Source organism: Bos grunniens, chromosome 23 (genome assembly GCF_055505025.1).
Source record: "Bos grunniens cultivar Pamir isolate PY7600 chromosome 23, Bosgru_T2T1.0, whole genome shotgun sequence".
Taxonomy (NCBI): domain Eukaryota; kingdom Metazoa; phylum Chordata; class Mammalia; order Artiodactyla; family Bovidae; genus Bos; species Bos grunniens.
In genome coordinates, this window is record NC_141187.1 from 32,242,581 (window position 1) to 32,257,202 (window position 14,622).

The window sequence follows — 14,622 nt, forward strand, 5'->3', positions numbered from 1 at the left end:
TGTTTGGTTAAGTAAGTTATTGCAACTCTCTGATAGCAATTGAACAATGGTAGAAGACTTGATATTTTTCCTTAGCCACGTTAGAAGTTTGGGAGTAAAATGTGGGTTTTGCCATTTAATATATCATCTTAAAGTTTAGAATCTGCCTAAACTTTAACTCTGTGATCTCTTAGAAGTTGGTTATAATTTGCTGTATGACTCAGGGACTCAAACAGGGGCTCTGTACAACCTAGAGGAGTAGGATGTGGAGGGAGGCACAAGAGGGAAGGGACATAGTTATACCTATGGCTGATTTGTATGATGTTTGGCAGAAGCCAACACAATACTGTAAAGCAATTCTCCTTCAATTAAAAATAAAAAAAATTAATTATAAAACAAAGAAAAAAGAATTTTAAAATGAATATTATGTGAATTTTAGGTGAAAATTATGAACATTAGGTGAAAATTAACTTATATTTAAAGTTAAGTAACTGAACGAGTTCTTATTTATATATGCAGTTTTTTTTTTTTTTTTTGCAATTGTGTGAAAAAATAGTAAAATACCTAAGCCATTAAAAGAGGAGAGCTAAGATAACTGCAAAGTCTAGGGAGTTATCTGACCTCTGTCATTTATGAGGAGTTACAAAAGAGGCAGATTAGGTATTCTCTTGGATTCTCTTTGATATTCATTTTCCCCGAGGATTGTCATCTCTGGGCAGCAAAGTGACATCAGCTAATTAACAGTACAGGACATCCATTCCTCAGAGACTTCAGCCACGTAAACAGTTTTCACCAGACCAGTTTTACTGCCATTTCATACCAATCTCATGCTTTCATAATGAGCTCTCTGTCACAGAGCCAAGGCATTATATTCAGAAGGAATCCTGAGAGTTTGAAATTGGCTTCCTATGTCATCCTACCAGCTAGACAGAATGCTGATCTTCAGTACCCTGTGAAGGTATTTGAAGTTATCAAGAGAAAGCATCTTCTTGCTTAAGGAAAACTTAAGGATATTCCAATGCTGGTAGAGTCAACTTATGTACTCATTTCATACAACCTGTGTCCTTAGTCTACATACCCACTTTCCTATGTCCAGTACTGTGTTAAAGGCAGGAACTTGGAAATGAAGTAGAGAATGAGCTTAGTACACTCACATAAGGTGAATAAAACTGAGAGAACTGGAACTTGATCTCTGTAGCACTTTAGGAATTGGTAAGTTAGCTTGTTTTCAGTTGCAAGTGTTCTTTAAAGGTTACATTGAGTAACGTACATGTCAGTTGGCAAATGAAACAGAAATTCCTATAAAAATTCACCAACTTTAAGAACTTAACTGTTCCTTATGGAGGCCAACATTTTGTTCTTAGACATTTCATCCTATTGTAGTATATTCATTATGTCTCAGTATGTATATATGGAAAAATTTAAATACAAGATTTTTGGCTGTAATAAAACATGTCCTTCAGTAATTGAATAATAGCATATATGTGAATGTGAAAATATTAGACTATACACTTTTATTTTTTCCTCAGCTCCCTATTTTCTGTGAAATTACAGAATGTTTCTTAAAGTGTATTGTCAATGTCTGTTGTTTTAAAATGTTCATTTTCTTAAAGAAATGAACATGTTTACTTTTCCACATGCTAGTTTTGCAGTTACAACAATGAATGTCCATTTCGTGGTTATTGTGTCAATGCATTTTTTAATTTATTGGTAATGAAAAATGATCATTCTTCAATTGAAGAGAAATACCAATTTGAGAGGAGAAAAGTGGGTCAGAAAAGGTGATCTGAATGTTTAATTTATCGGTAAATTAGGCAAATGACAAGGTGCTGTGTAATGTACACTGGTGACTGTCCGTCCGTCCTTGCACACACTTATGAATGGACTCTACATTTTGTATGAATGCTTCCAGTGTCAGCTCAGATGTTTTCTATTAGCTGGTGCACCAGTCCACACCGTATTTGTCACGAGTATTGACTGATAGCTTCAGAGCTCTTTCCTTCTTCAGAAAATTGCCATCAGTTGAATCGGAGCCACATTGCCAGGAGGTCTCCTGAATGTGTTTGGGGCAGCTTGCAGTCAACGACAGACTCGTGGGGTATATAAAAGGCTGCCTTTTTGTCAAGGTGGGACTGCATCTGACACAATGCATGCTCCACAGCTTGTTATTCTGTATAGTAGTAACTAGACTCATTTAAATGATTAGGTATTTAAATTTACCTGAGTTAAAGTGAAATTTAAAATTCAGTTTTTTATCTGCCCCACCTGAAATGCTCAGGTAGCATTGATCGTGTAAGTGAAGACAGAATATTTTTACCAGCAGATAGTTCTATTTGGAGAGTCCTTTTCCAGCTTTCTATGGGATCACGTTCATGCTATTCCATTTGAGATCAATCCTTGCTTAGCACATTTGTCTGCTCTGTTGTTTTTCCCTGATTCTCTTTGTCTTGAGGACATTCACTCAATAAACAGCAAAGAAATCCCCATTTCAGCCTCTTCTCCCCAACCTGGCCAAACCCTTTTTCATACTGATTAGAAGTGTTATTTCTGAGATTGTGATTGATCCATTTCTTCCTCATTTATATGTTCTTCATTGCCATTCAAATGTTGATAGTGAATAATCCTGTCTCCTATAGGAATTCCAGGCATTTTAGTTGTTGGTAATATGTGAAAATGAAATCAACAGAAAGAAAATGTAAGTGCAGCTCACTGGATTTTGAACTTCTACTGTGAACTGACTACTTCTGTTGTTTAGTTGTTAAGTCATGTCCAGCTCTTTGCGACCCCATGGACGCTATCCCACCAGGATTTTCTGTACTGAAGTGGATTGCCATTTTCTTCTTCAAGGTATCATCCCGATCCAGGGATTGAATCCATGTTTCCTGCGTCTCCTGCATTGGCAGGCGGTTCTTTACCACTGAGCCAAGAGGAAAGCCCATGAACTGACTATGCACAGTGAATATATTTTTGGAGTTCTTGTTATATTGGTATAGTAATTTTAGGTATCTTAAGGGCAAGAGTTAAGCAGTATAATTGAAGGTGATTTTTCAGGCTCTGAGCAATTTACTTTTTAGTACTATACAAAAAGACCAGGATATAGCATTCACTAATATCCTGTAGTAGGAGTCGACTAACTATTCTGCCCAAATGTTTACATGAGGCAGTATCATTGTGATACTTTGAATGTAATATAATCCTTTGTACAAGTACATTCTAGCTCATAAATTTCTATATGTGAATGCATTTTAGAGATTATTTTGTATTATTCTATTCCATGTGAAGTGAAAATCATTCAGTCCTGTCTGACTCTTTGCGACCCCATGGACTATATATTCCATGGAATTGTCCAGGCCATAATAGTGGATTGGTTAGCCTTTCCATTCTCCTGAGGATCTTCCCAACCCAGGGATAGAACCCAGGTCTCCTGCATTGCAGGCAGATTCTTTACCAGCTAAGCCACAAGGGAAGCCCCTATTACATGTGATGTATGTGCATATCCAGTTATGTAGAATTATGAGATACATATTTAAAATAAACTTTCTTCCTTTGTCTACATCTTTCTTACTCTTTCTGATCACTCTCCCTTGATTTCCCTCATTCCCACTTTCTCTAAAATGTACATATATAATGATCATCCTATAATCCTATTAAACTCAATCTGAAAAAGGCACTTTATATGTATGATTGGTGCAAACCAAGGTTCATTATTTGATTTTATTATTATTATTTATTATTTTCTTATATTAATTATCAATATATAACTCTCTATATAACTTTTTGTGATAGTATAGAGCTCAATTTCAATAGGTACATCATTTATTCAAATAGTTGCATATAAATCACATGACCATGTCTTTGGACATGACAAATTTTTCTCTTTATCCCTGCACTTTTTTGGAAGATACCTTTAATAAATTGCTAAATGCTTGATTTGACAGGAGCCATGTGCTAGCAAAGGATGGAACAGAAAAATGAAAGTTCTTTCACTGGATTTATCTTACTGGGCTTCTCTGACAGGCTTCAACTTGAGCTCATCCTCTTTGTGGTCCTTTTGATCTTCTACATCTTCACTTTGCTGGGAAACACAACCATCATTGCATTGTCCTACTTGGACGCATGTCTTCACACCCCGATGTACTTTTTCCTCTCTAACCTGAGCTTTCTGGACATGTGCTACACCACCAGCATTGTTCCCCAGTTCCTATTTAATCTCAGTGGAGCAGACAAATCCATCTCCTTTGGTGGCTGTGTAGTTCAAATGTACATCTCTCTGGCGTTGGGATGTACAGAATGTATTCTCCTAGGAGTTATGGCATTTGACCGCTATGCAGCTGTTTGCAGGCCCCTTCACTATACAGTAATCATGCACCCCCGTCTGTGTGCCCTGATGGCTTCTGCTTCATGGGTCACTGGTTTTGCCAACTCCTTATTGCAGACAGCGCTTGTCTTCCTTTTACCTCGTTGTGGAAGAAATAAATTAGCCCACTTCTTTTGTGAGATCCCTCCATTTCTCAAACTTGTCTGTGTTGACACCACTATGAATGTGTATGCGAGCTTCTTTGCCAGTGTCATCATTCTTCTCACACCTGTTGCATTGATTGTGTTCTCCTATGGTCGGATTGTCAGGGCGGTCTTAAGAATAAAGTCCGCTGCAGGGCAGAGAAAAGCATTTGGCACGTGTGGATCCCACCTCACGGTGGTCTCCCTGTTCTTTGGCACAGCCATCTATGTATATTATCAGCCCAGCAGCAAGAACTCCCAGGATCAGGACAAGTTCATGTCTCTCTTCTACACTGTCATTATCCCCATGACCAACCCCCTCATATATACGCTGAGGAACAGGGATGTGAAGGGAGCGATGAAGAAGCTGCTTTGGAAGGACTCTGACTCCAGATGATGGCTGAGGAGGACAGTTTAATGGAAGGACCTTGAACGCCAGTGCTCTTTAGATGTATCTGTGTGTCCCGCATAAGTCATCTAAAATTCCCTCTGACATTTCTGAAGGGAATTTGTTCCTTTCATTCCCGTTGAAAAGTGAGTGTTCAGATTCTAAGTTCATGTATTCTTTTCAACTTCCAGAGATGCTGATTCAGTGTTCTGACAGCATCTGTTTTGTAGTTATTGTTTTAACAGCTCCAAGGATTTTTATTTGCACTCCCATTTGGGTACATTGTTCCACATCTATTTGCAAAAAGACATGCGTCTATATTACATGAAGCCCAAATAAGAACATAAAGCCACTGAAACACTGTAAGGAATATTATTAATAATATTTTCTAGGAGTTACTAGAAGATACCATTCATTCTCTTATTTGGATCATGTCTCTACGAAAATTCCATAGTTTGATGGTTTGATCAGATGTTTTTCACTGATGTAGATGGAGCACTTGTGGGGAAAATAAAGTTGAATCTCAAAGAAAATCTTGCTGTATTAATTTTGGTAAAGCCATTCAGACATCAGGTGCAACTGTAACCTCAGCAGTGCAGCCGCCATATTGTGTAGGATCATTTCAGAGAAGGCCGTGCTAGGACTCACTGAGCGAAGGGTATGATGCACTGCTGGCAGTGACACTGGTAGCCCTTCGTTGGTAACAACACCAGGTAGTTCTTACATGTATTTTTGTTCACAGCAGGAGAAAAACACTGATGTGAGGCACAAAGTTGGTTACTTTAATTTTGTGAACCACCTAATTCCTCTGTTAAATGAGATTTCTAAATGAGGAATTTTCGAGGGCATTATATCTGAGCAGCATATGACCCAAGTTCTATTACGTATTCTACACATTTTACCTACTGTGACGCAGCAAAAGTTTCAAAGGGTAAAATATGTTTAGATTATTCTCGTCGTGCCACTTTATAAAGTCTTTGATTTAGGCATCAATTGGTTAAGACCTTAGAATCTCTCCTCTGCCAAACTTCCTATGAATTTCAGATTTAGTGAAGTACAAAGCTATTGGAAATGGCCCCTGATTCCCAGGAAATCCCATGTTTTGTGGAGATGTCCTCAGACTCATCAGAAGGAAATTGAAAAAACAAATATTGTGTCTATTAATTTAAAAATACATGACTAAGCTTTAGTAGTAGCTGTGTAATTGTGAAATAACTGTCACAGAGTTCTGAATTATGAGTAACAAAATAAACATTCCATAGAAAATTAATCTGACATTCTAGCTCTTAGATCCCCACTCAAGTTCAGTTTACAGCATATATTTATTTTCAGGTATAGATTCTGTTTTTTTGTGTGTGTAAGTTAAGCGTCATGAACAGTGTATGTTCTCTCTGGAGGTTAAAGCTTTGACTGTGCGATCATCACAGAAATATTTATGATTTTTGGTAGATTTCCCCAGCAAGTACCACTAGGCAAGTAAGTGCATTTGTGTCTCTCAGTGGAGACAAAAGCATGACAACTATCACACAGTTCCCTCTCCTAGCAGCTAACCATCCTCCTGGGCCTTGAACCCTCTCAGCCAATTTGCCTGAGAAGTGGTCTTGCAAGCTGGATATGGCAGTGTGGGTAAATTATATACAGGGTCAAGATTCTATCTATATTCCTAACACACCACACTCTTCACCCTTGAGTTAAGGATTTTGACCCCACAGTAATGCTGAACATATACCTGATAAAAAGCAGTTTGGAGGGCTCTGTACTCTGAATGGTGAGAAATTTCCGCCTCTCCTTATTACTCAATCAGGTCTTGATAGTTATGCCCAAATAGTCCTCAGTGATACTTTCTTTGGTGCAGAAACCTTCAAGGTCACATAAAGTCACAAAGCCTATTTTCCTGAGTGAGTAGCTACTTGTCTGCTCCTAAGGACTGCCACCAAACAGATTTATTTGTTTTAAGCAAATGCTTGAGTGTCATTTGGATGTGTATATTACTTCAGAATAAATTACAGATAAGAAAAGTTATCTAGATCCGAGGCTGCACTAAAAAAAAAAAAAAAAAAAAGATCACTTAAAAAATACCATGTACCCAAAGTTCAGTTCTGTTTTATAATTTTTTCAAATGATATCTACCTTTCCAAGCTTTCCCTCTTTAGTTCCCAGAACAGGAATTGAACCCATGGCCCCTGCAGGAGAAGCATGGAGCCTATACCCTGGAATGCTGAGGAATTCCCTCCTTTTGAATTCTTAATATCTGTGAAATGGCTGCACTGGGTGTATCCAGGCTTTGGCTAAATTATTTGATCCCATCTGGAGTTCAGAACTGTCAATACGCCCAACAGCAAGTCATAATCTTTCATCATTTTTGCCTTCTGAGGAACACAAGGTGAACACAGTGTGCTCAGGTAAGGTGCCACCTTGGAAGCCTGAAGTGTCAGTCAGACTCCCATGAAGCACAGTTCTTAACCAGCACCAGATTGACCAACAATTAGAAAATAATACAAAACAAGAGCAACAACATGTGCAGTGTCTGTGAGGCCCCAAACCAGTCAGACTCTGCTTCCTGAACTTAGGTTTTTAAAATGGGATATATAAAACAAATGAGGGACTCTCACTTGTTTAACTTGTATCGTACAAGAGAGCAAAGGAGGGCTTGAGAGTTTCTCACCTGATATATCTTCACCTTTGTAGTCGTGTTCTGGCATTTAGGACTTTTATTCATTAGAACAATTGTAGTCTGTGTACTGTAAACAGACCCTATCCACCCTGCTAAAAATATGAGTAGAATGGTAATCAGCATATAGTGACCCCTGTAATATCCTCATTTATCTCCTAGTCAGTAGATTTCAGTGTTAACTCTTTGTTTGCCCAGGGTTCTGCTCTAACCAGGGTCACTGAGGACGGAAGAACAGATTATAGTTTTCTGTCAACTCTTTCCTCTGTAGGTGTGCTCTTTTCTGATGCCTGTTTGTATTATGACTGAGAGCTTCTTTCGTCTTTTCAGTATTGTAGCATAGTTCAACTTGATATGTCAGACTCAGGGAACCACAGTGTGTGGAAATGTCTTGTGGACGTGGTTTCCTGGGAAGGGGTGCTCTGTGTAAATGCAGAAATGAAAAGTTGTATGTCTCCTGAATCAGAGGGTTCAGGGGAAGGTGTCCCTGCGGCAGCTATAGGGATTGGGTATTCATGTTCCTTTTAAACAATCTATTCTACTGATTTATATTGTTTGGTGGATTCTTTTAACCATTTTGTAGTGAATTAAATCCACAATGTGTTTAGAAGCTGCAAATTCTTCTAATTGGGTGACCATTTCTAAGGATAATTTTAACCTCTTTTGAGAGTAAAACTCTTCAGTTGTGAAAAGTGAAAGTCGCTCCATCCTGTCCAGCTCTTTGTGACCTGATGGAGTGTAGTCCATGAGGCTCCTCTGTCCATGGCATTCCTCAGGCAAGAATACTGGGTTCGGTTGCCATTTCTCCAGGGGATCTTTCTGACCCAGGGATTTTCCTTGGGGGTTGAACCTGGGTATCTTGCATTGCAAGCAGATATTTTACCCTCTGAGCCACCAGGGTAGCTGTTGCTGTACCTGTAGCTTTAGTCTCACTGAAGCGTCCTAGGCATTTCCAGTGATTAATTTATTGGGGATACTCAGGATCAATGGAATGTCACTGTTAGTTGTCAAAACCTTTCTCAGGAGCCCAGTCCTGATTTTGTGTTAGCTGGTCATAAGTAGTGCTTACTAAATATTTTTCAGTCCTTATTTCATGCATTTGAGGATTGTTCAATAGTCTCCCAAGATTCTCTTTGGAAAGTTTCTTAATGATGCATCCACTCAATGAGAATTCTGTTTGGTTTAATATAAATAAAGTGAGCACCATAGTCATCAATGTGTCACTGTTATCACGAGATCAACCTCTCTCTGAGTTTACTCCCCATCTTGGGAAAAGCCTCCAGTACTTCCCAAAGAACATTTCTCCTCATATTCACCCTCCCTCCCCCAGCATGTTCTGTTTTGGTTTCTATTTGGCTTTAAATAACACACATTACTAAGTGATTACGCACAGCCAGATGTACACATCCACAAACACACACTCTGTATGCAACCACTTTTAGATCGATCTCTTAACTCTTTCCTGAGGATGAACAGTAGAAGGAAATGTTTTCTTTAGCTTATATCACTTGGAAGATACAGGTTTATATATGGTGTAATTTCAGTGTTTTCAGAAATAAGGACAAATACACACAAGTCAATGCGGTAATTTTTTATTCCTGCAAGTCACATTAAAAAGAAAATTGATAGAATTTGCTGCACTAAGGAGCTTCATGGAAGAGATCATGCCCTTTTGCTGTTATGATGGATACACAAAATGTTAAACTTTTAGAAGTGCCATTCTTTCAGGCTCTGGATTGAAATTGGGATCACAAAGAGAAGGCAGTCTTTGTACATAGGCTAGAGTATTTTCCTTTATTAACTATGTAGAAATTTTTGTCTTAAACAATAGTGAAATTCTGAGTTAGGAGAGGAAAAATAAGTAGGATGAAAGAAATGAATAATAACACTTATTTTCAATTATTTTCCTCTATATCTAATGAGATATAAATTGAGCTAGTTTAAAGAGTACAACGTATGATTTGATAAACCTGTATATGGTAAAGGGATATCTACATAGTGTTAGCTAAGATCTTTATCTTGTCAAATATTTATTCCCCTTAAAAATTTAAAAAAGTTTATTTTTTTGACTCCTCAGAAATTATTAATTTTTAGCTGGAAGTTTGTACCTTTTGCCAATATCTCCTCATTTCTTCTACCTCTTTGGCCCTGGTAACCACCATTCTTCCCTCTGTTTGTAACAAGTTCAGTTTTTCTGATGTCACATGTATGGGAGATCATACAGCATTTGTCTTTCTCTTCTGACTTATTTCACTGAGCATAATGCTGTCATGGTCCATCCATGTTATTGCAAAGGGCAATATTTCATTCTTTCTCATTAATGAGTAATATTCCTTTGGATATGCATAGAACTTTTTCTTTAGCCATTCACCTCTTTGGTCACATATGTTTTTTCCGTATCTTGTCTATTGTGAAAAATGGGGCATTGAACATGGGAGTGCAGATAGTGATTTCATTTTATTTGGTGTACCTAGAATTTGGATTGCTGGATAATATGGAAGTTCTATCTTTAGTTTTTTTTTTGATATCTTAATATTATTTTTCATAGTGGCTTACCATCTTACATTCCCATCAACAGTACATAAGTGTTCTTTTTCCAACTTCACCAACTGTTGTTATCCTTTATGTTTTTAATAATAGCTATTCTTTTATTTTCTTCCAGCTTCGTTGAGGAATAATATTTTCTTCTAAAAGTTTTATGACTTCATGTCTTATATACAGTATTGCATAAGTTTGTTTTGCCATCAAACCATCTCATTTTCTGTCGTTCCCTTCTCCTCCTGCCCTCAGTCTTTCCCAGTGTCAGGGTCTTTTCAAATGAGTCAGCTCTGCGCATCAGGTGGCCAAAGTATTGGAGTTTCAGCTTCAACATCAGTCCTTCCAATGAACACCCAGGACTGATCTCCTTTAGGATGGACTGGTTGGATCTCCTTGCAGTCCAAGGGACTCTCAAGAGTCTTCTCCAACACCACAGTTCAAAAGCATCAATTCTTCTCTGCTCAGCTGTCTTTATAGTCCAACTTTCACATCCATACATGACTACTGGAAAAAAGATAGCCTTGAATACATGGACCTTTGTTGACAAAGTAATGTCTCTGCTTTTTAATATGCTTTCCAGGTTGGTCATAACTATCCTTCCAAAGATTGAGGGCAGGAGGAGGCGTGGACAACAGAGGATAAGATGGCATCACAGACTCAATGGACATGGGTTTGAGTGGACTCTGGGGGTTGGTGATGGACAGGGAGACCTGGTGTACTGTGGTTCATGGGCTGTCAAAGAGTCAGACACAACTGAGCGACTGAACTGACTGAATTGAACTGAAGATGTATAGAATAGTGATTTGAGTTACATACATACATACATACATACATCATGAAATGATGATCACAATATGTGTGTGTGTATATATCGTTTTTCAGATTCTTAACCTTTATTGAGTACAAAAATAGTTACAAAATATTGACTATAGTTTCCTCTGCTGTACAGTTGGTCCTTGTTCTATTCAGCTTTTATCTTGTTGTCTTCTAGAGATACAAGAGATACAATCTTCTCCTGGGTTTTGACAGAAAGTCTCAGAAGTCGTATGTTCTCAGCCCTGAAAGACTCTTGGAGCTTAAGTTCTGCCCCTCAAAGACATCTAGCTTAGCTACTTAGCCAAATAGCAACCCAATCTAGTATTCTGGCCTGGAAAATCCCATGGATGTAGGAACCTGGTAGGCTACAGTCCACGGGATCACAAAGAGTGGACACGACTGAGCGCCTTCACTTTCATGAAGCTTCAAAATTTGGCAACTGCCTTACCGAAGAGAACTATGTGTTAGAGAAAGGACCCCTTACCCTAGTGAGTTTTTGTTTCCTAAGCACAATGGAGAGGCAGGATAGATTATTCCATATTTTTGAAACTTTTGTCTGCCTTTCTGGCTTCCCGGGGAGTCCTCTGGAAATAGAAATGTCCACTGGAAACATCTGGCCACGTATTTAAGTCTCTTTAAGTTTTCAGCTTGTCATGCTAGCCTTACATGAGTGTTTGGCTTTTCATGTTTTCGTGCCAAAGTCCCTCTCTATGGGCCATGCTCAATCCTCAATTCACACTCACACTCTTCAAATGCTCTATGAGAAAAAAAAAGGCAGTTGTCCTTCAGCTCACCTCAGAAGTGTTCAGTGCTTTCTGCTACTCATGTCTATATCACCCTCATCACTTTCACAACTTTATAATGGCTTCAAAAATATGGCTGCTAAAGTTAATTTGACCTTTCCAAGTACAATTGTTTCCCAGTATTGGCCAGGGGTTGTTTCAGGCACTTCCTCCCACCCACTCCTATACCAGAAAAGCTGGATGCTCAAATCCTTTATGGAGAATGACAGATCAAATGGATCCATGTTTGGTTGAGTCTGTGGCTAAGGAGGAGTGACTGGACTTGCAGTGGGAACTGTGTTCAGCTGTAACCTAATGCATCTTATTGGGAAATGCAGTTCACAAAAGGTTACCTTGAATGAAATGATAAATTTTCAGCATTTATTTGCTGAAAAGGAAAAATGTAAGCATCTAGATGACTACAGAGTATGGAACTTCTGTGCCAAAAGATGATATGGTTATCAGTGAAGCTAGCTGTCATGGTTTAAAAGAAAACTCCGAGGGGTTGATATAAAAAACCCATATCTTCTGTATTACAAAAAATATAATCAGAAATAACTCATATTCAGTACAAGCTGAGGTAAGAATAGTACAGACCTCAACAAGTCATTAATCTGTTTTCACTTAAATAAAGAAAAATCCTTTTTCTATTGTTTCATTAGGAGTATAATGCATGAAAAAACATCCAACTTACCATTATTAAATAAGAAATATTTAAGAAGAACATATTTGCACAAAGGCACATTGAGCTTACCAGAAAATTATTTCTGTTTTTACACTGTTTTATAAATTCCCTTTAGTATCTGCCCTTTTATCATATGCTATTAAATACTGAAAAATCTGTAGTAAGTAAAAATATTTTTGGCTACTAGTAAATTATGCATTCTTGTATGCTACATTATATAAATACAGACATACAAACAAATATTCACAATAAATGTCTTTTTCAGTCAAGATTAACTTAATTCAATGCAATATAATACCCAGTAGTAGAAATTTCATCTGAAAATTATCAGTATGATTTTTGTCTCAAGACCTGATCACTAAGTATCTACATGGAATGAAGAGACCAGAGAGACTCACAGGACACATGATCTTGAATTGAGATCTTCATTAAATTGAGATCTTCAAGACAAGGTTCATCTGAGTTGGCCCGAAATTGCTAATATCTAAACACTTTAAATCTATTAAAGATGGTCAATGGATAGAAGAAACTTAGATCACTTAGAAGATAAACCCAAATTTTATTTTATGTGAAAGTAACAAAAATACTTAGTGTGATCATTTAGAATCAAAGTATTCTGCTAATATCTGGTTTATTTGAAACTTTTAAGAAGTAAATGATTTGAAGTCCAGCATCCATACAGAAAGTGCAGGTACTTTAAGTTTCAGGTTTGATAAATTTTCACAGATTGAATATTTTATATCACCAACATCCAGATCAAGAATCACAACCTGACCAGAACTCCAGAATGCCCCTCCCCCACATATCTTCCAAGGAAGAACTCCCAGTCCCCAGGGGAACCACTGTTCTGACTTTCAATACCAGAGATTCATTGTACCTTGGTTGAATTTTATGTAAATGGAATCATACTGTAGGAATTATTTTGTATCTAGTTTGCTCACTGTAAATCATGTTTGTAGGAATCATTCATGTTTTTGTATGTGTAATTATTGTTCATTCCCATTATTGTGTAGTACATGATATAGCATAGTTTGTTTTTAGAATTTCTTATTTAACATATATTCTCCCTAACAAAAGGTTTAGCTCAATGGTTTAGCCTCTGTCTCACTGATACATCTCAAGTATCTAGAACACAGTCTCGCACATGGTTGGTGCTTTATAAGGATGTGTTTAAATTAACTAGTTTTTACTCTCAGAAGTGTTCCGTTGCAGAACTTCCTGGGCCTGCAAGCACTGCATTAACTCGGCCTCAAGTCTAGGATTCTCCTCATTTGTCTCCTTAGTGCCCCTTTGACTTCCTTGTTTCTCAAAGTGTAAATCAGGGGATTAAGCAGGGGAGTCACCAGAGTATAGAACAGTGCAATGCTTTTGTTCACATCCTGTGAATAGCTGGAAGGAGGCTGAAGGTACATGGAGATGAGCGTCCCAAAGAAAATAATCACTACCATTAGGTGAGAACCACAGGTTCCAAAAGCCTTCTGTCTCCCTTGGGCCGACTTTATCTTCAGGACTGCACGGGTAATGTGACCGTAGGATACTAAGATGAGTGACAGGGGCACTACCAAAAAGAACACACTGACAGCAAAGAGTTCAGCCTCATTGACAGAGGTGTTGGTGCAGGCCAGTTTCAGCATCACTGGAACTTCACAGAAGAAATGGTCCACTTGGTTTTTACCACAGAGAGGAAGAGTCATGGTCAGTGCTGTCTGGACTACAGAACTGCCAAAGCCTGTAAGCCAAGCAGTTACAACCAGCTGCAAGCAAAGCTGGGGATGCACGATCACCATGTAGTGGAGGGGACGGCACACAGCTACATAGCGGTCATAGGCCATGACAGACAGGAGGACACACTCTACTCCCCCGAGTCCCAAGGCAATGAAGAGCTGGGCCACACAGCCGCCATAGGTGATGGTCTTGTCCTTCCCCTTAAAGTTGGCCAGGGTCTGAGGGACAGTGCAAGTAGTCAAACAAAGATCCATAAAAGAGAGGTTGGAGAGGAAGAAGTACATAGGGGAGTGTAGGTGAGGATCCATCGTTGACAAAAGCATAATGGCGCCATTGCCTAAACAGCTCAAGGAGTAGATGATCAGGATGACCGCAAAGAGAGCCGTTTCCAGCTGGGGCTGGTTGGAGAAGCCCAGGAGAATGAATCGAGAGAAGGCGCTGTTGTTAGCTCTTTCCATTGTACTCCGCTTGTTGGAGTTAAGAGAACTCCATACTGTTAAACTGTTTGTTTAATCCATGTCTTTCCCCCTGAGTACGT

The 14,622-nt window shown here is 38.5% G+C and overlaps 2 protein-coding genes and 1 pseudogene across 2 annotated transcripts; 1 reads left to right on the forward strand and 2 right to left on the reverse strand.

The window, feature by feature from the left end:
• LOC147347353 (BOLA class I histocompatibility antigen, alpha chain BL3-7-like) overlaps window positions 1–14,622 on the reverse strand; it is a 109,950-nt pseudogene that overhangs the window by 41,933 nt on the left and 53,395 nt on the right.
• LOC147347356 (olfactory receptor 2B8-like) lies at window positions 289–6,926 on the forward strand. The gene has a single exon (XM_086369831.1). It carries the CDS (start codon window positions 3,938–3,940, stop codon window positions 4,874–4,876), a length of 939 nt encoding a protein of 312 aa, XP_086225957.1. The 5' UTR covers window positions 289–3,937; the 3' UTR covers window positions 4,877–6,926.
• On the reverse strand, window positions 13,598–14,542 carry LOC147347357 (olfactory receptor 2G6-like). The gene has a single exon (XM_086369827.1). The coding sequence runs from the start codon at window positions 14,540–14,542 to the stop codon at window positions 13,598–13,600; it is 945 nt and encodes a 314-aa protein (XP_086225953.1).